The following is a 24,384-nucleotide window of genomic DNA, read 5'->3' as shown; positions in this document are numbered from 1 at the left end:
CTTTCACGTAGCTGCCACTCTAGCCAAGAAAAGAGGTGTTCGTGCAGAGTTCTGACCCCTCTTTATTTTCTAGAAAAATAGTATTGATATTAACAATAATACTTCTACGCCACCCATCTGGTTGTTTTGGAGGGTGCGATGGTGAGGAGAAGGAAACACACATCCTTGAAGGAAAGGTAAAGGTAAAGGGACCCCGGAGCATTAGGTCCAGTCGTGGTCGACTCTGGGGTTGTGGCGCTCATCTCGCTTTACTGGCTGAGGGAGCCGGCGTACAGCTTCCGGGTCATGTGGCCAGCAGGACTAAGCCGCTTCTGGCAAACCAGAGCAGCGCATGGAAACGCCGTTTAGCTTCCCGCCGGAGCGGTACCTATTTATCTACTTGCACTTTGACGTGCTTTTGAACTGCTAGGTTGGCAGGAGCAGGGACCGAGCAACAGGAGCTCACCCCATCATGGGGATTCGAACCACCAACCTTCTGATGGGCAAGCCCTAGGCTCTGTGGTTTAACCCACAGCGCCACCCGCGTCCCTCCTTGAAGGAAAAGTGGGCCACAAATATAATAATTATGCTTGTGAAACGTCGACCGCTTATAAACGCCATCTCCAACTCCTCAAAAGATTTCATCAACAGTGTCTCCGAAAATTTTTACACATCACTTGGGAAGACAGGCGAACTAATGCCAGCGTACTGGAAGAAGCAAAGATCACCAGTGTTGAAGCGATGATTCTTCAACATCAACTTCGCTGGACTGGTCATGTTGTGCAGATGCCTGATGATCGTCTTCCGAAGCAACTCCTCTATTCCCAACTTAAGAATGGAAAGCGTAATGCTGGTGGTCAACTAAAGAGGTTCAAAGATTCTCTCAAATATCCTCTGATTCTCTGCTAACTAAGCCGCCATGCTCTGAGCTTGGCTGACGCTGATTCCCATCTCTGTGGCATTTCCACAAGCCCCAGTGACCTGATTCCGGTTTTTACGGAGAGATAGGCAGCTCCCCACCTAACCGAATCTTTCCAGGTCACCCGAATGAGGCTGCTCTCTCGCAAACGGCCGCGTTTACGCAATGCGAATCGGGGCAGCGACCAGGCCTCTCTGGGTTGGCGGTGACGCCAATAATGAGGATAATTCGAGGGTGGAAACATGGCGCCATGCAAAGCAGCCCTCTGGTCCAAATCTCTGCCTTGCACTCCTGTCCTTTCCCCCCTTCCTTCATCTTTCTAATTGTCCTGAGTCACTGATGGCCATTGATGGATCCCGGTTGCCGTGGCAATAGATGAATAGGGACCAGAGACTCGCCACGGAAAGTGGAGCGAGGAAAAGGACGCTTAATGCTTTATTATTATTTTCTCCACCTGGTAACAACTAAAATCTATCTATCTATCTATATTTGTTGCGCCATTTGGTGGCGAATAATAAACACTGTGAATGGGTGGCAGGCCTCTTTTTCAGGCCTCAGACACAGGCAGGGGGTCCGCGAGGAAGAAAATAAAATTTAAAAACTCCGTTGCCTTATAGGGTGGGGGCCGTCCTCAAGGTATTGTGCGAAGAGTGTGTTTGTGTGTGCTTTTTGAGAAGAGAAAGGAGCGTCGCTTATTGTCCAGCCAGGCAGAACAAACAAAAGGATGTTGTGGGTTTGTAGGACACCGTCGGTCTTTGTTGTTGTTGTTGTTGTTGTTGTGTATGTGTGTGAGCCGGGAAGTGAATTGGTTTTCGTTCGAAATGTGTGTCGAGGAGGAAGGGGCGGAGAGGAAATTTCTGGGCCGCTCACCACCCCAAAACCAGAGATGGGAGAACCTCCATTGCCAAGAGCAATCTACCTCCATCCGTCCTGTCCACTCAGGGCAAGCAGCGGAGGGGCGGACCCGATCCTAGTCGTGGTCACCCCTCGCTGGAGGTACCAGGATTCACGCCGGTGGACATCTGGTTTTGGAGACACTTTGGTCCCATCTGGAAGTGGATGCTGGTATGTTAGGGCCTCCTAAAACTCTAACTGTGCCCCCGAAGGACCAGGTGCGCAGCCTAGGAGTCATTCTGGACTCACAGCTGTCCATGGAGGCGCAGGTCAGTTCTGTGTCCAGGGCAGCTGGTACGCAGGATGAGACCCTACCTGCCCGCAGACTGCCTGGCCAGAGTGGTGCATGCTCTGGTCATCTCCCGCTTGGACTACTGCCATGCGCTCTCCGTGGGGCTGCCTTTGAAGGTGATCCAGAAACTTCAACTAATCCAGAATGCGGCAGCCAGACTGGGGACTGGGAGTGGAGACCATATAACACCGGTCCTGAAAGACCTACATTGGTTCCCAGGATGTTTCCGAGCACAATTCAAAGGGTTGGTGCTGACCTTGAAAGCCCTAAAGGGCCAAGTAGACCTGAAGGAGCGTCTCCACCCCCATCGTTCTACCCGGACACTGAGGTCCAGCTCCAAGGGTCTTCTGGCAGTTCCCTCCCTGCGAGAAGCGAGGTTACAGGGAACCAGGCAGAGGGCCTTCTTGGTGGTAGTGCCTGCCCTGTGGAACGTCCTCCCATCAGATGTCAAGGAGAAAAAGAAGTACACAACTTTTAGGAGACATTTGAAATATTTGAAGAGGGCTCTCCTATCTCTTCTCAGTCTCCTCTTTCCTAGGCTCAACGGACCCAGATCCTTCAACCACTCCTCATCAGGCTTCGGCTGCCAAGGTGGTGGTAGCCAAACTGAGGGCTGCATCAGTCGTGGTCCCTGTGGTCTCTGCAAAAACGCAGTTAAAAGCCCCACAGCGTCTAGCATGTCACAGTTGCATAAAAATATTTAAGCAGTCCGCCGGGGACTCGAAGGAACCTGAGAATCACTACCCAGCTGGATATCTCAAAAAGGGCATTGGTGGGCATCGTGCCATGCGTTCTCCTCAGCCGCCCAAGGCCCAAAAGGAGGCAAATCCCCTTGCGAAATTGACACAGGTCTTCCAAAATGGCCTCCGATGAACGTTGAGGGGTTTTTTTGGGTGGGGGAGGCACAGAATGACGGCCTCCCCGACATTTCCCCCGTCGCCTGGCGATGCTTCGATCCCGAATTCCCCGCGGCGTTTTTCTGCATCCATGCCTTTGCCGCCACAGTTTTTCCAGCCTTTCCAGGGTTTTTCTCCGTCTGGGGGTTCGCCCCATGTGGCGTGTGCCCCCCAACAAAACAAAAAAACCCAAACCCCACCGCGTGGTAAGCAGCAGACCCACGCCCTTTTAAAAATCCACTTTGGAGAGGGGCTGTCAGGCCCGATCTGTCAGCGCCGACTCCCACCGCCATCTTTCCCCCTCAATGAGCTGATCTCTTCCGACATGCCATGGCTGCAGGAAGAGGGGCGCTTCGCTCGCACCCGGCGTAGCTTGGCGGAGGAGCAGGGGGGGCGCCGTCGCTCTGCCAGGCCGTGGGGGGCTAATGTATCCTGACAAGGAGTGTGGTGTCAGCCGACAAGTTCCCCCACCATGCTATCCCCACCACCTTCCCCGGGGTGAAGGCGAGGGCCCGGGCAGACGTCCTCATGGCATACCCCGAATTGCGGCGAAGAAACACCCGCCATTTTGCCATGGAACCTACCCTGTATGATGATGATGATGATGATGATGATGATTAGCCGCTCTGAGCCCGGCTTCGGCTGGGGCGGGCGGGATATAAATAAAATTTTATTTATTATTGATTTATGATGGTGATTAGGAACTCTGTTGCAACAGAAGCGTAAAGGTCTGCCTTGCACTCGATCCATCGCCTCCAATGTTTCTCCGATGAAAAGAGGGACATCTTATTCCATCACCTCCACGATTTCTCCCCTGAAAATAGGGACGTCCTATTCCATCCCCTCCAACGTTTCTCCCGTGAAAATAGGGATGTCCTATTCCATCCCCTCCAACATTTCTCCCCTGAAAATAGGGACGTCCTATTCCACCCCCTCCAACGTTTCTCCCATGAAAATAGGGACGTTCTCTTCCATCCCCTCCAACATTTCTCCGATGGAAATAAGGACTTCTTAAGGAAACGGCTTCTGTTGATCTGGGGCTGTCCCTGGAAAACAGGGACACCTGGAGGGTCTGTCATGGTGTCTATTGGCTAGTACCTGTGATTCTTCCTCCGACTCTGCAGGTTTTTCCTGGCTGCTGAAAGTTTTTAGGTCCTTATAATCTTGGGACAGAAATCCCCAATAAACATGAACTGACTACATTGCCAAATAACTAGGTTGGCCCGAGTGCCTCTGCTTAGTAAGTCTCATTTAACAACACAAGATGCTTTTTAATCCTGACACTACTCCAGCACATTTTGTTTTTTAATTATCTTTACCGTGCTGGTGCATAACTTCAGAGCTTCTCAGTTCAGGGAAAGAGGGACCCCTCATTCAGCTTTTGAGGATTTTCACGCGTGGCTTGCTGTCGAGTCCCATTCCTGGCCGATGTCCTATTAAACAGGCTCTTCCGCCTGGTACTTGCTGAAATATTCATGGCGTCATCAGTGCAAAGGAATGTGTAAATTGCATGAAAAGCTTTCTGGGGGTTCCCCCCCCCTCTTTTTCTTTTTGCATGAATTATTTCACCCCACACATTTTTAACAAGGCTCCCCGTTGCGGCAGAGAAATGGTGGTGGGGAACGGCAACGTGCGTTTTCGAAAAGGGATTGTGCCATTACATTGGAGTACAGTTCCATGCATGTAATGGTAGAACCTAAGAGATGAAAGGGACCCTCCAGTGGTCATCCAGCCCAACCCCCTTGCAATGCAGAAATCTCAACTAAAGTATCCATGGCAGAGGACCGCCCAACCTCTACTTAAAAACCTCCAAGGAAGGAGAGTCCACCACCTCCGTCCCACTGTTGAACAGCTCTTACTGTCAGAAAGCTTTTCCTGACGTTGCTTCGGCAGGGCTGGAAAAAAAATAATGCCCAAGGATTAAGGCTTTCTGGGAAATGATATATAATGAACTGAAAAAGGTATTTAAATATACCTTCTTGAAGAAACCAGAGGCCTTTCTTCTGGGCATTGTCGGCCAATTGGTGCCAAAGAAGGACAGAACTTTTTTTATGTATGCTACAACAGCAGCAAGAATACTCATTGCAAAGTATTGGAAGACACAAGATTTACCCACTTTGGAAGAATGGCAGATGAAGGTGATGGACTATATGGAATTGGCAGAAATGACTGGCAGAATCCGAGACCAGGGAGAAGAGTCGGTGGAAGAAGACTGGAAGAAATTTAAAGACTATCTACAGAAATATTGTAGAATTAATGAATGATAGAATGATGTTGGATAGCAACTAAGAGGTTTCCAGCTGTAATGATCTAAGAGAATATGAAAAAAGGGTTATAAATGGGTTAAAATCTAATGGTAAGGATTTGCTGAACCAATAAATTGAAGTGGAATACAAAAAAAGGAGGTATGAGGAGGTCCGGGAAATAAGTTAAAAGAAAATAAGTAAAAGAAAAAATGTATGTTTTTAACTGTTTTTATTTTGTATTTTTCTTTTTCATTTTTACTGTTATATTTCAAAAAATTTAAATAAATATTTTATATATATATAAAAAAAAGAAAGCTTTTCCTGACGTTGAGCCAGAAACTCCCTTCTTGTAACTTGAAGCCATGAGTTCGAGTCCTACCCACCAGAGCAGGAGAAAACAAGCTTTCTCCCTCTTCCATATGGCGGCCCCTTGAGATATTGGGAGTTGGATCTCCTTTCTCCTCTCAGTCTCCTCTTTTCCAGGCTCAATGGACCCAGCTCCTTCGACCGCTCCTCATCAGGCTCGGCTGCCAAGATGGCGGTACCCAAACTGAGGCCCGCATCAGTCGTGGTCTGCGTGGTCTCTGCAAAAACGCAGTTAAAAACCACACAGTCTCCTCTTTTCCAGGCTAAATACCCTCAGCTCCTTCAACCATTCCTCATCAGGCTCGGTTTCCAAACCTTTGACGATCTCGGTCTTCCTCCTCTGCCCACCTTCCAGCTTGTCAACATCCTTCTTAAATTGTGCTGCCCAAAACTGGACACAGGATTCCAGGTGTGCCTAGGTCAAGACAAAAAAGAGAAGGAAGGTATGAAAATAAATATGGGGGGCAGGGAAGCCCCCCACCCTGCAAAATCTATCAGAAGATATGGCAAACAAACCCCATTTGAGTGCCAATGCTTGTCAACTTGGTGTGGGGCTCAAACATTTTATTGGGGGACCATACTCTCCAGCATTTCTCCCCTGAAAATAGGGACGTCCTATTCCATCCCCTCCAACGTTTCTCCCCTGAAAATAGGGACGTCCTATTCCATCCCCTCCAACGTTTCTCCCCTGAAAATAGGGACGTCCTATTCCATCCCCTCCAACTTTTCTCCCCTGAAAATAGGGACGTCCTATTCCATCCCCTCCAACGTTTCTCCCCTGAAAATAGGGACGTCCTATTCCATCCCCTCCAACGTTTCTCCCCTGAAAATAGGGACGTCCTATTCCATCCCCTCCAACGTTTCTCCCCTGAAAATAGGGACGTCCTATTCCATCCCCTCCAACGTTTCTCCCCCGAAAAGAGGGACGTCCTATTCCATCCCCTCCAACGTTTCTCCCCCGAAAAGAGGGACGTCCTATTCCATCCCCTCCAACGTTTCTCCTGTGAAAATAGGGACATCCTAAGGAAAAGCGGGACATTCTGGGATCAGATCAGAAACCGAGACGGCTTCTTTAAATCCCGGACTGTCCCTGGAAAATAGAATGGGGGGGGGCTGAGGGGAGCCCTGCCCCTCGGAGTGGGCTCCTATGCCAGGGGGCACCTGCCCTCTCGTTCTTCTTCTCCCCCCATGCATTTCCTGTATGCAATTTCAGCCAAACCAGGAAACTGCGCCACTGCGCACTCTTCCTCGAAGCATCCTTAACCGTTGCCGAGCCAGAGGAGTTTGAGATCTGTGGGGGGTTGTGTTTCGCAGGAGGTGGGGGGCAGCCAAGAGGGTTTGCCAGCCCCCCCCCCCATTTCCCGACACCGGAAAGCTCTTTGCCAGCGTCTCGGGCCTAATGGAAAAGTCGTGTCGGATTAGCCCAGCCGGGGTGAGGGCCCCATCTGCCTGCTCGTGGGCCGCCCCGAGGGGGTGGCGTCGCAGGGGGGGCAGCCATGCGTGATGGCAGATCTGGGCCACTGTGCCAGGGCGCAAGCGGAGCATGCGAGGCCCGCACTGCGGTGGGAACAGTGGTGGGGGAAGGAACAGCGCTCCATCACTGACAGAGGTTTATGAGAACGAAGAAATGTGCCTCTTAAGTCCATGCAATTCCGCGCATTTCTCATTTCATTGCGCTGACTTTTTCCCGTCCCGCTCTGACGTGGCGCATGGATATGTGCCGAGTGAGGGTCATCTAGCCAACCCGCTGCAGGCTGAGGTTGAATCCTGACAAGACAGAAGGACTGTTTTTGGGGGGACAGGAGGCGGGCAGGTGTGGAGGACTCCCTGGTCCTGAATGGGGCGACTGTGCCCCCGAAGGACCAGGTGCGCAGCCTGGGGGTCATTTTGGACTCACAGCTGTCCATGGAGGTGCAGGTCAGTTCTGTGTCCAGGGCAGCTCCATCTGGGACGCAGGATGAGACCCTCCCTGCCCACACACTGTCTAGCCAGAGTGGTGCAGGCTCCGGTTATCTCCCGCTTGGACTACTGCAATGCGCTGTCCGTGGTGCTACCTTGAAGGTGATCCGGAAACTACAACTAATTCAGAATGCGGCTGCCAGACTGGGGACTGGGAGTGGAGACCATATAACACCAGTCCTGAAAGACCTACACTGGCTACCAGGACATTTCCAAGCCCAATTCAAAGTGTTGGTGTTGACCTTGAAAGCCCTAAGCGGCCTCGGTCCTGTATCCCTGAAGGAGCGTCTCCACCCCCATCGTCCAGCCCGGACACCGGGGTCCAGCTCTGAGGGCCTTCTGGCTGTTCCCTCCCTGCGAGAAGTGAGGTTACAGGGAACCAGACAGAGGGCCTTCTCGGTGGTGGCGCCTGCAATGTGGAGCACCCTCCCATCAGATGCCAATGAAATAAACAACTATCTGACTTTTAGAAGACATATTGAAGGCAGCCCTATTTAGAGAAGTTTCTAAATGTTTTCTTGTGTTTTTAATATTCTGTTGGGAGCCACCCAGAGTGGCTGGGGAAACCTAGCCAGATGGGCGGGGTATTAATAATAATAATAATAATAATAATAATAATAATAATAATAATAATAATAATAATATCATCATCATCATTATGGAATAGGACGTCCCTATTTTCAATCTGTTAGCCACCATCCATCCTCCAACCGGCTCCAGACACTCACACAGAACCTTCACCGTCTTCACTGGTTCGAATTTGCAAGAGAGGTAGAGCTGGGTATCATCCGCATACTGATGGACACCCTGCCCAAACCCCCTGATGATCTCTCCCAGTGGCTGCATGTAGATGTTGAAAAGCATGGGGGAGAGGACGGAGCCCTGAGAGACCCCTGAGTCTGGCGAGGCCAGAGCAATTTCGGGCTGGAAGCGGGCCGCAGCGGAACGGAAGCGTCGCTGCGTGCGATGAGACGAGGGTGGGGAAATATTTCGACTGCAAAACAGCGTTCTCGTTCCTTCCCCTGTTCCCTGCTTCCGTCACCCAGCTTGCGAGGGCAGCAATATTTGGCCGCGGTGTCCGCCGCGAAATGGGCTTCAGAACGCGGCTGCCATGTGCGTAGCCGCCCCTCCCTTCGGCAGCCCCAGATATTGCAAGCCTGGAATGGTGAATAAACAGCTAGCTTTGCCGTAGCAACCCAGCCAGAGCTCAGCTAGGGAGGAATCGAGAGGAGCCAAACAACTGTGTTTGTGAGTGCAATGCATGGGAAAACTAGGCCAAATGGAAGTGAAACAGCTGCTCCAACATTTCTCCCGTGAAAATAGGGGCGCCCGATTCCATAATAATCGTCGTAATGATCACCATAATAATTTTATTATTTATACCCCTGCCCATCTGGCTGAGTTTCCCCAGCCACTCTGGGCAGCTTCCAACATATATAAAAACACAATGAAACATTAAAAAAAAAAAACACTTCCCTCTACAAGGCTGCCTACGGATGCCTTCTAAAGGTTGTCTAGTAACTTAGCTCCTTGGCTTGGGTCGCATAACTCCATACCCTCTGTTTCTCCGATGAAAAGAGGGACGTCCTCTTCCATCCCCTCCAACGTTTCTCCCCTGAAAATAGGGACGTCCTATTCCATCCCCTCCAACATTTCTCCCCTGAAAAGAGGGACGTCCTATTCTATCTCCTCCAATGTTTCTCCCCTGAAAATAGGGACGTCCTATTCCATCCCCTCCAACGTTTCTCCCCTGAAAAGAGGGACATCCTATTCCATCCCCTCCAATGTTTCTCCCCTGAAAATAGGGATGTCCTATTCCATCCCCTCCAACGTTTCTCCCCTGAAAATAGGGACGTCCTATTCTATCTCCTCCAATGTTTCTCTGATGAAAATAGGGACGTCCTATTCCATCTCCTCCAACATTTCTCCCCTGAAAATAGGGACGTCCTAAGGAAAAGCAGCACATTCCGCGCTCAAATCAGAAACTGGGACGGTGTCTGCAAATTCAGGACTGGAAAACAGGGATACTTGGAGGGTCTACTGCTTACAGGCATTCCACAAAGCAGTCTGAATTTCGAGGTTTTACGTACAGGGAGTTTTCCACCTGCCGTGGCCACATAGGGCTGGAAATTATTCATCGTCGGCAGAAAAGATGTCCCCAAGCCATTTCCGCTGTCCTCCATATCTCACTTCTCCTTCCCATTGGCTGAGGCTGCTCTGATGTCACAGAAGTTTCCCCACCACCACCAACTCGCCGGAGGATATTGTTGGAAACAAGAAGTCACGGGATACGAATTCAGGCTAAGCAAATATCGATAATTATCCGTTCCACGCTTGTTTCAATTGGTTCCTGCCGCATCCTGAACAAAACGTGAGAGGAGTTTTAAGGTCTTGTTTCATAAGCGCTGGACTTTGCTCTCTTGTAAAAAAATGGTTATTATATGCCGGTTTTACAAGGAGGATGGAAACACAAAGTGTGCCAGTTGCCCTAAATAACCCGTCTTCGCACCAAAGTGGGGGAAATCAAGAGATCTACATTTGCGGGGGGGGGGGGGAATGTTTAGGGGTAAAGTAGAAAGATCTAGAGATCACCCTAAGGGTGGCCAAATTCTGTGTGACTGCCATAAAACTTCGGGAACAAGCTGTACTACCGAAATGATTAAGGTTTTAAATGACAAATTTTAGGTTATATTTTAGTGATCAAGATTTAATATATATTTTTAACTGCCGCTATATCTCTATTTTATATGCCTGTTATCTTTGCCCATGGAGTTTTCTTGGCAGGGATACTGGAGTGGCTTGCCGGTTTCTCCTCCAGGTGGATCACGTTTGGTCAAAACTCTCCACTATGACCTGTCTATCTTGGGTGCCCTGCTTGGCATAGTTCATAGCTTCTCTGAGTTATTCAAGTCCCTTCGCCACAGCAATCCATGAAGGGGTATGGAAGTGAAAGCTGGACCATAAAGATGGCTGATCACCGAAGAATGGATGCTTTTGAATTCTGGTGCTGGAGGAGACTCTTGAGAGTCCCGTGGACTGCAAGAAGATCAAACCTCTCCGTTCGGAAGGAAATCAGCCCTGAGTGCTCACTGGAAGGACAGATCCTGAAGCTGAGGCTCCAAGACTTTGGCCACCTCATGAGAAGAGAAGACTCCCTGGAAAAGTCCCTGATGCTGGGAAAGATGGAGGGCCCAAGGAGAAGGGGACGACAGAGGACGAGATGGTGGGACAGTGTTCTCGAAGCTACAAACATGAGTCTGACCAAACTGTGGCAGGCAGTGGAAGGCAGGAGGGCCTGGCATGCTCTGGTCCAGGGGGTCACGAAGAGGCGGACACGACTAAACGACTCAACAGCAACAACATATCTCTATTGTCTCTGTTATCCAGAACTGGCCTCTGCAGCCACTTACGGACTCATTGTTAAAACCTTGTTTATGGAAGATCTTACTTGCCAACAAGGGATCGCCAAAGAAGAAGACAGAACCATGGGCCCTTCAGGGGGAGTGGGGATGGGGGCCAGGAACGAGAAGAGATGGGGCAGACAGGGGACCCCCACGGAGGGTTCTCCACGGAGCGTCTCCACCTTCTGCTACTTTCCACGAAGCAAGGTCATTTTCTCTTTCAAACCGGGCGGCTGCAGAGTCGGTGGTTTGGCTATATATACCGCTAAGCCATAGCATGGTGTCTTTCCAAAGTCCTGGCCAAAGAGGGGCTTATGTGGCCCAGGATAGCTCTGGGAAACCTCAATTAGAAAGGCTCAGTGGAGCAGTGTGTTAATGCGCAATCCCTTTCACCCTCCCAGAGAGGGATTAACCCTCACTAAGGTCAGCCGAGGGGGGGGGGTCTGCGTGCGCGTCCATAGAGATTTGGCTGGTTTCTTTTTATATATACAATCGTACAGTGGACGCTCGGGTTGCGAACGTGATCCGTGCGGGAGGCACGTTCACAACCCTCAGCATTCGCAACTCGCAGCGCCGTGCCTGCGCATGCGCAGGTCGCGATTCGGCACTTCTACGCATGTGCAAAGCGCGATTTAGCGCTTCTGCGCATGAGCCAGAACCCGGGAGTAACCCGTTCTGGTACTTCCGGGTTCGGCGTGGTGCGCAACCCGGAAACGTGCAACCTGAAGCGTCTGTAACCCAAAGTATGACTGTACCTCGGTTCCCAAACACCAAAAACCTGGAAGTGAGTGTTCCAGTTTTTGAACGTTTTTTAGAGGCCGAACATCCGCTGCGGCTGCCGGCTATTGTTTCCGGGGCGCTTGCGCCAATCAGAAGCCGCGCCTCGGTTTCCGAACATTTCAGAAGTCAAACAGACGTCCGGAACAGATGAAGCTTGGCGCTTTTGTTTTTGCTCTTTATTTTGTGCTTTTGAGGCTTTTTCGGTTCGTTTGTTTTTGTGACTGTGGGGGACCCAGTTCCGCTACTGATGGATTGATTGTGTGACTACAGAAATGGATAAAAAGCCCCGCATCCAAACAATGACCATCTGGGTGGGTTTTTGGTTTTTTCATGAATTCTCCAGGTTTTTGGGGGGAGTTGGGGGGGGGAGCATGGACATGCTCAGAAGGTGATGTGCCCCCGGAGTGGGCAGCGGGGCACAGCCTTCCTGTTTCAGGTGGCACGGTGTTCCGGTGCTGGGCATTGTCTCCTGAGCAGGAAGTGAAACAAGACAGCAAATAATAATAATAATAATAATAATAATAATAATAATAATAATAAACCGTTTGAAAAAGCCCCGGTGGGTTGGAGCGTGTTGCTGATCATGCCACAGGTTGCGGGTTCGATCCCCACACAGGACAACTGCCCACATGACCTCTGAGGTCTCTTCCAGCCATACAAGGGACGCTGGTGGTGCTGTGGTCTAAACCACAGAGCTTAGGGCTTGCCGATCGGAAGGTTGGCGGTTCGAATCCCCGTGATGGAATGAGCTCCTGTTGCTCCGTCCCAGCTCCTGCCAACCTAGCAGTTCAAAAGCACGCCAGCGCAAGTAGATAAATAGGTACCACTGCGGCAGGAAGGTAAACGATGGTTCTGTGTGCTCTGGTTTCCGTCATGCACCAGAAGCGGTTCAGTCCTGCTGGCCACATTACCCGGGAAGCTGTCTGTGGACAAACGTCGGCTCCCTCGGCCTGAAAGCGAGATGAGCGCCGCAACCCCAGAGTCGCCTTTGACTGGACTTAACCGTCCAGGGGTCCTTTACCTTAGGGGAGCGGGTGCCGCTGTGGTCTAAACCACCGAGCCTCTTGGGCTTGCCGATCGGAAGGTCGGTGCTTCGAATCCCTGTGATGGAATGAGCTCCCGTTGCTCCGTCCCAACTCCTGCTAACCTAGCAGTTCGGAAGCACACCAGCGCAAGTAGATAAATAGGTACCACTCCGGTGAAAAGGTAAACGGAGTTTCTGTGTGCTCTGGTTTCCGCCATGCGCAAGAAGCGGTTCAGTCCTGACGGCCACATGACCCGGGAAGGTGTCTGTGGACAAACGCCGGCTCCCTCGGCCTGAAAGCGAGATGAGCACCGCAACCCCAGAGTCGACTTTGACTGGACTTCACCGTCCTTTATAATGTGCAAAAGAGACATCGACTGCCCTACAGATGCATCTGGGCTTTGACATCGTTGTCAAGGGAGGAGAGCATCCTGGGTGGGTCGGATCCTGGTCGGAGGGGAGACCTAGCTGCCCGCTGTGAGGAGCTGGGATCCTGTGGACCAGCAGGAAAATACCGGTCTTGTTATTACTGTATCGCCATTTCTGGCAACGGCCTCTGTCCTAGTGACACTTTGGCCAAACTATTTTCGAAGCAGCTCAGCTTAATCGGATCAGCCGCTGTTAGGAACACCCAGGGAGAACATAGCAGCACATCAGCGTCCGAAATGATTTGCTGTGTGTTTGTGTGTGTGCAGAAATTATTTCCGATTTGCAATCCCTCTGGGGCAGAGAACCGTCCCCTTGCAAGGAACTGCGTCAAAGGGCACACCAGCTAAAATCCTCCTTCTTCTTGTTTCCTCCATTTATATCCTGGCCATTCCTCCCAAGAGATGAGGCTGAGCTGCCCGGTTCTCAGGGCGCTCGACAACTTTTGGGGCGTCCTGGGACTCCCCCAACAACACTGTGAGGGAGGCTGGGCCCAGCGTCACCCGGTCAACTTCATGGCTGAGTAGGGACTGAAACCTGAGCCTGCTAGGTCCTAACCACTACGATACCACACAGGCTCCCATTTATTTTATATTTCTATCGAACCTTTCCTCCACGTATCTCAAGGCAACAAATAAAAACTTGTTTATTTTTTAGTGTAGGAGGCTGGTTAGGCTGAGAGGCAGCAACTTGGCCAAGGTCTGTGTCTGTCTGTCTGTCTCTCGTTCCTTCCTTCCTTCCTTCCTTCCTTCCTTCCTTCCTTCCTTCCTTCCCTCCCTCTCTCTCTCTCTTTCTCTCTCTCTCTCACACACACACACCTTCCTTCTCTGTCTCTCTCTCTCTTTCTCTCACAGTCTTTCTTTCTCGGTCTCTCTCTCTCTCTCTCTCTCTCTCTCTCTCTCTCTCTCTCTCTCTCCCTTCCTTTCTTCCTTCCTTCCTTCCTTCCTTCCTTCCTTCCTTCCTTCCTTCCTTCCTTCTCTCTTTCTCTCTTTCTCTCTCTCTCTCTCTTCCCTTCCTTCCTTCCTTTTCTCTCTCTCTCTCCTTTCCATCTCTCTTCTCTCTCTCTCTTTCTTTCTTCATTCTTTCTTTCCTTCTTTTTCTCTCTCTCTTTCTCTCTCTTTGTTTTTCTTTTTCTCTCTCCTTCCCTCCCTTCACTGTCTCTCAGTCTATCTCTCTCTTCCCTTCCTTCCTTCCTTCCTTCCTTCCTTCCTTCCTTCCTTCCTTCCCTCTCTCTCTTTCCCTCTCCCTCTCTTTCCCTCTCCCTCTCTTTCCCCCAAATAAAAAGAGACATGGAAGCCTTTCAGATCCCTCCATCCCCACCCCGGCCGCAGCACCACAAGGCAGGTGTCTCTCCCAGTTGCCCCCCCCCCCTGCACCCAGAAAGGCCTCCCTTGCCGCCGCCCCCTCCTCCTTTCCTCTGGCTCAGGAGAGCTGGGCCCTGATATAGATACAGCTGCTGCCGCTTGCAGCCCCACGTAACTGGCAGATAGCAAATTACATAAGCTCCGAAATAGGCTTATAAACACAAGGTGGCTGTTTGCGCTGCTATCCCTGCCTTCCGCCGCTGCCTCAAATCGAGCAGGCAGGCAGGTACCTCGTAAAAGCCTTATTATAAACCTCTGTACCGGTACAGCAAATATTTTTTGAATTTTCCAATCGGGGTCAGCTTCTCGGCTGCTCCAAAACAGCAAATTTAACCATTATTTGTTCGGGGGGCAGCGGCGTTCCAACCCCCAATGTTTTCAAAGACCATACACATTTCTTGGGGGGCTGGAAACTGGAAGTCAGACCATTGGTCTCCAGGTGGGAGCCTTTTCAACCACACCTGGGTCCTTTAAATCAGAGCCAGTGAAGGCGGTGAAGGTCCTGTGTGAGTGCCTGGAGGCGGTTGGAGGATGGATGGCGGATAACAGATTGAGGTCGAATCCTGACAAGACAGATGGACTGTTTTGGGGGGACAGGGGGCGGGCAGGTGTGGGGGACTCCCTGGTCCTGAATGGGGTGACTGGGCCCCTGAAGGACCAGGTGCGCAGCCTGGGGGTCATTTTGGACCTACAGCTGTCCATGGAGGCGCAGGTCAGTTCTGTGTCCAGGGCAGCTCCATCTGGGACGCAGGATGAGACCCTCCCTGCCTGCAGACTGTCTGGCCAGAGTGGTGCATGCTCTGGTTATCTCCCGCTTGGACTACTGCCATGCGCTCTACGTGGGGCTGCCTTGGAAGGTGACCCAGAAACTGCAACTAATCCAGAATGCGGCAGCTACACTGGGAACTGGGAGCGGCCGCCGAGACCATATAACGTCCGGCCCTGAAAGACCTACATTGGCTCCCAGTACGTTTCCAGGCACAATTCAAAGTGTTTGTGCTGACCTTGAAAGCCCTAAATGGTCCAGTAGACCTGAAGGAGCGTCTCCACCCCGGACACCGGGGTCCCTCTCCCGAGGGCCTTCTGGCGGTTCCCTCCCTGCGAGAAGCGAGGTTACAGGGAACCAGGCAGAGGGCCTTCTCGGTGGTGGCTCCCTCCCTGAGGAACACCCTCCTACCAGATGCCAAAGAAGTAAACAACTAATCTGACTTTTAGAAGACATCTGAAGGCAGCCATGTTTAGGGACGTCTGGTGTTTTATCCTCTCTGTAATATTCTTTTGGATATTCCTCTTGAAGGAAAAGGGTGGGGGAGATACGAAGGCAAGAATAAACACCTAACGGAGGGAATCACAAAGCCCTGACTCTCCTTCCCAGCAACCTGGAAATGTTGCAGGCCTTTGGCGGCTCCGGGAGCAGCGGCGGAGCCGAGGGGAAAATGGGTAAGCCGATCCCCCCGTCTGGAGTGAAAATAAAGAGAGGGGAGGGGGAAACAGGGAAAGCGCCCGTTTCCTAGCAAACTGTCCCACTAACCTACTTTTGTGTATAATCGCAGGCCTGGCACTTTCTGCGGCAGCTGTTACGTTTGGAGAGAGAGAGAAAAATAGAGAGAAAGGGTTTGGGGGTGCAGAAGAAAAGGAAAAGGAATACTAATGATAATAATAATAATTTATTATTTATACCCCGCCCATCTGGCTGTGTCTCCCCAGCCACCCTGGACGGCTCCCAATCAAGTATTAAAAACAATACAGCGTTAAATGTTAAAAGCTTCCCTAAACAGGGCTGCCTTCAGATGTCTTTTAAAGATAGGATAGCTGCTTATTTCCTTCACATCTGAAGGGCGGGCGCCACCACCGAGAAGGCCCTTTGTCTGGTTCCCTGTAACCTCACTTCTCGCAGGGAGGGAACCGCCAAAAGGCCCTCAGAGCTGGACCTCAGTGTCTGGGCAGAACGATGGGGGTGGAGACGCTCCTTCAGGTCTACTGGGCCATTTAGGGCTTTCAAGGTCAGCACCAACCCTTTGAATTGTGCTCAGAAACGTCCTGGGAGCCAATGTAGGTCTTTCAGGACCGGTGTTATGTGGTCTCAGCGGCCGCTCCCAGTCTCCAGTCTAGCTGCCGCATTCTGGATTAATTGCAGTTTCCGGGTCACCTTCAAAGGTAGCCCCACGTAGAGCGCATGGCAGTAGTCCAAGTGGGAGATAACCAGAGCATGCACCACTCTGGCAAGACAGTCCGCAGGCAGGGAGGGTCTCATCCTGCGTACCAGATGGAGCTGCCCTGGACACAGAATTGACCTGCACCTCCATGGACAGCCATGAGTTCAAAATGACTCCCAGGCTACGCACCTGGTCCTTCGGGGGCACAGTTACCCCATTCAGGACCAGGGAGTCCCCCACACCCGCCCGCCCCCTGTCCCCCAAAAACAGTCCTTCTGTCTTGTCAGGATTCAACCTCAATCTGTTAGCCGCCATCCATCCTCCAACTGCCTCCAGACACTCACACAGGACCTTCACCGCCTTCACTGGCTCTGATTTAAAGGAGAGGTAGAGGGAAAGGGAAAGGAGATTGGGAATTTGCAGAGGAGGGTGCTGAGACCGGCCCAATCTCGATTCACCTCTTTGGAACAGGTTTTAGGGGTGTTTGGCTTGTGGGAAAGGAGACCAGCACCCTGTTCCCACAGGTACCAAACGCTCGCCAAGTCCCTGTTTTCTGGAAACCCATCCCAGTTTCTGATTTGATCCCGGAATGGCCCCCTTTTCCTTAGGACCATACAGCTGTGGTCCGACCAAGGCAGAAAAGAAGCGCGACTTCCCTCGATCAGAAACCCGGCTTTTGCCCGGCTGAGAACGCAGACTCGCTCAGAGACACTCGCCCAGCCTCGGCCGAGAACGCCGCCAAGACCACATAACACCGGTCTTGAAAGACCTACATTGGCTCCCAGGACGTTTCCGAGCACAATTCAAAGTGTTGGTGCTGACCTTGAAAGCCCTAGACGGCCCAGTAGACCTGAAGGAGCGTCTCCACCCCCATCGTTCAGCCCGGACACCTGGGTCCATCTCCTGAGGGCCTTCTGGCGGTTCCCTCCCTGCGAGAAGCGAGGTTACAGGGAACCAGGCAGAGGGCCTTCTCGGTGGCGGCTCCCTCCCCATGGAACGCCCTCCCATCAGATGTCAAAGAGAACAACAACTACCAGACTTTCAGAAGACATCTGAAGGCAGCCCTGTTTAGGGAAGCTTTTAATGTTTGATGTATTACAGTATTTTAATATTTTTTTGGAAGCCGCCCAGAGTGGCTGGGGAAGCCCAGCCAGATGGGTGGGGTATAAATAATATATTATTATTATTATTATTATTATTATTATTATTAACACAGACTCGCTCAGAGACACTTGCCCATCCTCGGCCGAGAACGCAAACTCGCTCAGAGACACGGCGAGCCACATCGCTGCTCTCTGTTTTCTGAAACGTCATTGATCTTTAGTGGTTTGGGAACGGGCCGCACGCCTGGCCCCGTTCCAGCCCTTTAATCCTATTCCCAGATTTGCGTCCCTTTAATCCTCTTTTCCCTCCGCAGTCCCCACCCCGACGAGCTCTGCTGGAGGGACAGTTCCCGACTATATATAGGACGTGGGGAACATGACTCATGCGCACTCCGACACGCACTTGCGTTCGCCGGCCTTGTCTCTGTCAGGCCCTTTGGCTCCGCCAACTGAAACTGCTTTAACCACTAAGCTTTATTTCCCTTGCAATCGCGCCTCCGAGCTGCAAGAAAGAAGCCCCCGCCTCAGCTTTTTGAGGTTCGAAGGTGGTGAATTCTCCTTTCTTGGAGGTTTTTAAGCAGAGGTTAGATGGTTGATTCAGCTGACATTCTTGCATTGCAGAGGGGTTAGACTGGATGACCCTCAGGGCCCCGCCCAAATCTTCAATTCTATGACCGTCAAGCAATAATAATAATAATAATAAGAGTAATAAATTTATACTCCGCCCACCTGGCTGGGTTTCCGAAGCCACTCTTGGCGGCTCCCAACAGAATATTACAAAGGGGATAAAACCATTTGACACTGTTATAACCCCACGCTTGTAAAAAGCAGATAAAGATTATTTCAGAAATAAAAAAATTAAAAACTCGGCGGCCGAAACAACCAAGGTGACAGAGCGGCTAACCTACGAGGAGAGGCCAAAAGCGTTTCACAGAACCATAGAACTGTAGAGTTGGAAAGAGGGTCGTCACATCCAACCCGTTGCAAGGCCCAGCGCGGCACTCGAACTCTCCACCCTGAGATTCGGCGTCTACCGAACGAGCTACTTATCCCTCGCGAATTGTGGCTTCCTAGTCTAGAAGAAGAGGCGAGGCAACGGACGTTTATAAAACAGTGCTATAAAATGATACCATAGGGACTTCCATTATTATTATTATTATTATTATTATTATTATTATTATTATTATTCCCTACCCACTCTGCTGGGCGGCTTCCAACATAAATAAAAACATTATAAATCTTTTTTTATTATTATAAATCTTCCCTAACAGAGCTGCCTTCAGATGTCTTCTAAAGGTTCTATAATGACTTATCTTCCCCCCCCCCCTATTTTTTTTAATTGATTTTCCAAAATTTTAAACAAACAAACATAAATCTTAACTTTACTTAATCCAATCTTAGTAACATTGTTAAGTGATCCCCCTGGCTGAGTTTCATTGTAACAGTTTTCCCCAAAACCAATTTTCTCATAAAATTAACTTTGTCACTTAACATCTTTCTTCCTTTTCCTTTTAACTTAAAACAGTTTGTTCTCTAACATCACAGATTTAAACCCTAAGCCTGTCTGGTATTTGCAAGCTTTTTTCCAATTAAAATAATGACATCTTCTTATATGCTCTAATGGAGCCTCCATGTTCAGACCCAGTCTATCTCAGTTCCTAGGTTTTTAGCATTTTTTCGGCCACTGGGAGCAAAGGATATTGGACTGGACGGTCCAGTGGCCTTATCCAGGATGCTATCCTGACATCCTTCTCCATCTATCTTCTCTGTGTCATCCCTAATCCTGTTATTATTATTACTACGAGAGGCACAGATTTAACGCTGGGGCCAAGGGAGTCTCCTACATCCCAGCCGTGACAGATCTTTATTTTTATTTTATTTTATTTTTCTCAAAAGGAAAACAGTGCAAGGAATCTCTCTACCTACGTCATTCTCTGACGGCAACCCTAATTAACCGGCATTTACCGTGTTTCGCGACACGCCCAGGCAGCAATTTTCCTTTTTTTTTCTTCTCTTCCAAAGGAGGAGGAGGAGGAAATGGCAAGATGTAATCAGGGAATTTTCCATTTGGCACCTCCTCGTTCCTTTCGGTGCCCTAGTTTACGGGAGACGGTCCTCTCGCCTGAAGGGAACGTTCAAAAGCAGATTGGATGCTTGGTTTGGGCCGCATGGTGCAGACACGGGCTGGCAGCAGCACCAGGGTTTCAGTGCTATACATGCGAAACAGGCGCTCTGCCGCTAGACTTAAAAATAAAGCAGGGCCTCATGTTTCTGGATAAAGGGCCTAGGTAGGCCAGCATTTCCTGCACTGGCTGGCAGCAGCTGCCAAGGTCTCCGCCCCATCGCTGCCTTGAAGATGCCTTGGGCATCTGACATGCAAAGCAGATGTAATGACAATAATTAGAATAACAATAATAGCACCCCTTGAGCTCAAACCCTCGCGTTGCTGACGCAGGACAAAACCCACTTAAATTAATGGACCAAATTACGCCCGCCTGAGTTGTGTCTGTGAATAGGCCTACTCTGAGGAGGGCGAAATGTCTGAGGCAACTTCTGTGCACATATATAGGTCGCTCACTATCGGTCTTCCCCGTTATGTAATTCTATTTCGGTTACAGTGAAAATGTTCCGACCTTTGCACAGGGTTACTGTAAATTAATACGTGTGTTCCCTCTTTCTGTCGGCCCGCCTTGCAGTTTTCCGTCAAAGTGGGGGGGTGTCGATCCTTCCGCCTCCACGCAGAAGGGCCAGGGCCAGATTGAGGTTTGATGCGGCCCTCAGCTCCTGAAGGTAACGGGGCCCTTTCTATGTCCAGCTGTCCTTTGTCCACAACAAATTGCCGCTGTTTTTGAATAGATGCTCTATGGTCATTTATGGACCTAACAGGTATCTCAATCCATTTGCGCATCACAAAATACGTATTTTATCCAAGTCATTGTTGAACTGAAATACAATTAAGAGGAAGTACAGTATTTTTTGCTCAATAAGACTCACTTTTTCCCTCCTAAAAAGTAAGGGGAAATGTGTGTGCGTCTTATGGAGCGAATGCAGGCTGCGCAGCTATCCCAGAAGCCAGAACAGCAAGAGGGATTGCTGCTTTCGCTGCGCAGCGATCCCTCTTGCTGTTCTGGCTTCTGAGATTCGGAATATTTTTTTTCTTGTTTTCCTCCTCCAAAAACTAGGTGCGTCTCGTGGTCTGGTGCGTCTTACAGAGCGGAAAATATGGTGCATTAACAGTGAGATACAATGAAGTGAGATACAGTGAAATAATTATTAAGCTCCAACTTAAAATGATTTTTTATTTGTAACAAACTGATTCATGCAAACACATTGGCATTTGGCAATAAGCAAAAGGTCCTTTAGAAACACAATTTACAAAGACTCATAATCTAGTCTCTAGAAACTTGCTATAACATGAAATAATATTAGGTGTAAATAATGGGTAGGCAAACTAAGACCCGGGGGCCGGATGCGGCCCAATCACCTTCTCAATCCAGTCTGGGAATCAGTGTGTTTTTACATGAGCAGAATGTGTCCTTTTATTTAAAATGCATCTCTTAGTTGTTTGTGGGGCCTGCCTGGTGTTTTTACATGAGTAAAATGTGTGCTTTTATTTAAAATGGGTTATTTGTGGGGCATAGGAATCCGTTCATATTTTTCCCCAAAATTTAGTCTGGCCCCCCACAAGGTCTGAGGGACAGTGGACCGGCCCCCTGCTGAAAAAGTTTGCTGATCTCTGGATCTACGATGCAAACTACTAATAATTATAAATAGCTTTATTAATATGAAATTAAGTGTTATAAGCTGTACAATGCAATTGTAGTTAATACAAGCAGGCCGGGCCCGTGACTTACATCACAGGAGCCTACACAACACAAAACACTGTTGCTGTATGTAGGTTTTATTTTATTTGTCTTTTATCTTATATTTTGGAAAAGTACATCCAGTTGTTTTTCCGCCCTTTAAATGTTTCCAGGCCAGGCAGAGAGCTCCCTGTTCCCCTTTAAATCGGTTCATGAAGACTAGAACCTTGTGTGACTGCAGTACATTGTTTATTGCTTTGATTTTATGGATCAGTGGTCTCGTTAGATAGTAAAATTCATGTTAGATTGCCTATTTTAGGGGTTGTTTTTAAAAGTCCGGAACGTTTTGCATTGCTTTCTATGGGAAAGCGCACCTTGGTTTTGGAACTCTTTGGTTTAGGAATGGAATTAAGTTTGAGAACCAAGGGACCACTGTAAATGAAGGGGAAGAAATGGAGGCAGTGAGAGATTTCACTTTCTTGGGCTCCATGATCACTGCAGATGGTGACAGCAGCCACGAAATTAAAAGACGCCTGCTTCTTGGGAGAAAAGCAATGACAAACCTGGACAGCATCTTAAAAAGCAGAGACATCACCTTGCCAACAAAAGGTCCATATAGTTAAAGCCATGGTTTTCCCAGTAGTGATGTATGGAAGTGAGAGCTGGACCATAAAGAAGGCTGATGGCCGAAGAATGGATGCTTTTGAATTCTGGTGCTGGAGGAGACTCTTGAGAGTCCCATGGACTGAAAGAAGATCAAACCGATCCATTCGGAAGGAAATCAGCCCTGAGTGCTCACTGGAAGGACAGATCCTGAAGCTGAGGCTCCAAGACTTTGGCCACCTCAGGAGAAGAGAAGACTCCCTGGAAAAGACCCTGATGTTGGGAAAGATGGAGGGCGCAAGGAGAAGGGGACGACGGAGGACGAGATGGTGGGACAGTGTTCTCGAAGGGAGCAACATGAGTTTGACCAAACTGCGGGAGGCAGTGGAAGACAGGAGGGCCTGGCGTGCTCTGGTCCAGGGGGTCACGAAGAGGCGGAAACGACTAAACAACAACAATGTTGAATATCCTTTTGCCAGGGGTGGACAGAGCAGGGGAGTTATGCCTAGAATCGTGGAATCACAGAACGGCAGAGTCGGGACCCCAAGGGACATCTAGACCGACCCCCTGCAAGGCCAAAGCATGGCATTTTGTTACCCAAAAAAAAAAAAAAAATAGGGAGGGAAGAGGAGGAGGAGGCGAGAAGAGTTGATGTTTTGCATTATATCACAAGAGGAAGTTGCGAGCAGCATGACATAATAACAGGGGTGGGCGTGGCCTGGGGAGGCGCGTGATTGACAGGAGGTGGGCGGGGCCCCGAGCCCTGGGATTCTCGCCTGCGATTTTTTTTTTGCACGCTTTGCAAGGAAAGTAGGTTAGCAGATCTCTCCGAGCGCGCTTGGCAAAGGCGAGGGAGAGAAGAGGCGCGCGAGGGAGAGCTCCCGTCCAATGCATATTATTATTATTATTTATTCCTAATAATCAGGGTATAGCAGAAACAGAAAGCAGGAGGGAGGGAGGAAGAAGGAGCCTCGGCTCTCCATCTCTCCATTATTTATTTTTCCTTTCTGCTCCATCCATCCTCCTGCAAAGAGTTTCGCTTCTGCATCCAAGCTCCTACATGCGATTTCCAGGAGTGCGCACATAAAGGGATATCGGCCAACATGCGAGGTAAGGGTTATATTTCGTGTTTCTTTTTTAAAGGGGGGGAATGGAGAGAGTCTAAATCTCCGCTGGCCCCGATCCGAGCGCTTTTAAACAACCGGAAAACAACAACAACCCCAAACTCTGCTTTTACGCAAGCTTGGAAGCGTGCGTAAATCTCCCCGCGCGCGGACGCTGAACAACTGCAGCCTGCTCGGAGTAAACCTATTGAAATCGGGGAGGGGAGGATCTGATTTCAGTGGGTCAGCTCTTGAGTAGGACTTGGCTGCGTTTGGGTCCATTGAGGGGAGGAGAAGCTGCGCTCCTGCGAGCCGCGCCTCCCCCGAAGTAAATAAAAAAAGGGGTTATTGGAGCCACCTGAGTTTTACTCGAGAGTAGACCTGTTGGAATAAAATGGGGCAGCGGGAAGGCTTATTGCTGCAACCCCAAAACTGCGACCCTGTGCACGCGCACCTTTAACCTGGGAGTAAGCCCCGTGCCTCTTTGCTTCCGAGTAGACCTGCAGAGGGATGGCGCTGTTTACTTGGGAGCAAGTGTGTTTAGAGAAGCTTTACTCGCTCGTGAACTTGCTTAGGCTTTTGCAGTCTGAATGCTGATGCGGTGGGGTTTACTCGGAAGCAAATACTTCTGTGCGCGGGGAAAGGAACGCGTGTAGGATCGCAGCCTTAGTGGGGGGGGGGTGTCCGGATTGTGTTCCTGATATTTTTCTCCCAACATCAAGCCAACATTGGTTCACTTTGCAGCTGAGCAACTTTACAGTATATGGCGTAAAAACCCAGCAAATAATAATATTTATCATATAATAATATTAATTATTATTATTATTAGGGCCATCAGGGCAAAATAAACTGTCAGTTGCAGGAGACAGAAGAGTTGCATGCGACTCAGAAAACACCCTTTAAAATGAATTTTGAGCCAAGTAAAGTTGCGTCCATTCATTTCAATGGGTCTTCTCTGAGTAGGGTTGGGTCAAAGACAGGCTCATATTATTTCCATTACCCACCTTGATTTATCCCCTGTCTTGGTGGCAAAGAATCTGCGTTGAAGATTCAGGACCTGCAATTATTAT

At 49.8% G+C, this 24,384-nt stretch overlaps 2 protein-coding genes across 3 annotated transcripts in view; one reads left to right on the top strand and one right to left on the bottom strand.

Annotated features, from left to right (window-relative positions):
* Positions 1-24,384, bottom strand: part of KISS1R (KISS1 receptor) — a 290,916-nt gene that overhangs the window by 213,238 nt on the left and 53,294 nt on the right. The gene's annotated exons all lie outside the window — the stretch shown is intronic.
* LOC310697368 (nuclear receptor ROR-beta-like) overlaps positions 23,022-24,384 on the top strand; it is a 32,116-nt gene continuing 30,753 nt past the window's right edge. For both annotated transcript variants that reach the window (XM_083483966.1, XM_083483967.1), the window contains exon 1: positions 23,022-23,321. In XM_083483966.1, the coding sequence (XP_083340092.1) occupies positions 23,315-23,321 (7 nt within the window). In that variant the 5' untranslated portion in view covers positions 23,022-23,314. The remainder of the gene's footprint in view (positions 23,322-24,384) is intronic.

This window comes from Podarcis liolepis (assembly GCF_965112155.1).
Source record: "Podarcis liolepis genome assembly, chromosome: 18".
NCBI classification, from domain to species: Eukaryota; Metazoa; Chordata; class Lepidosauria; order Squamata; family Lacertidae; genus Podarcis; species Podarcis liolepis.
The sequence above is the reverse complement of the archived record's forward strand: the minus strand, read 5'-3'. Positions and strand labels throughout refer to the sequence as shown.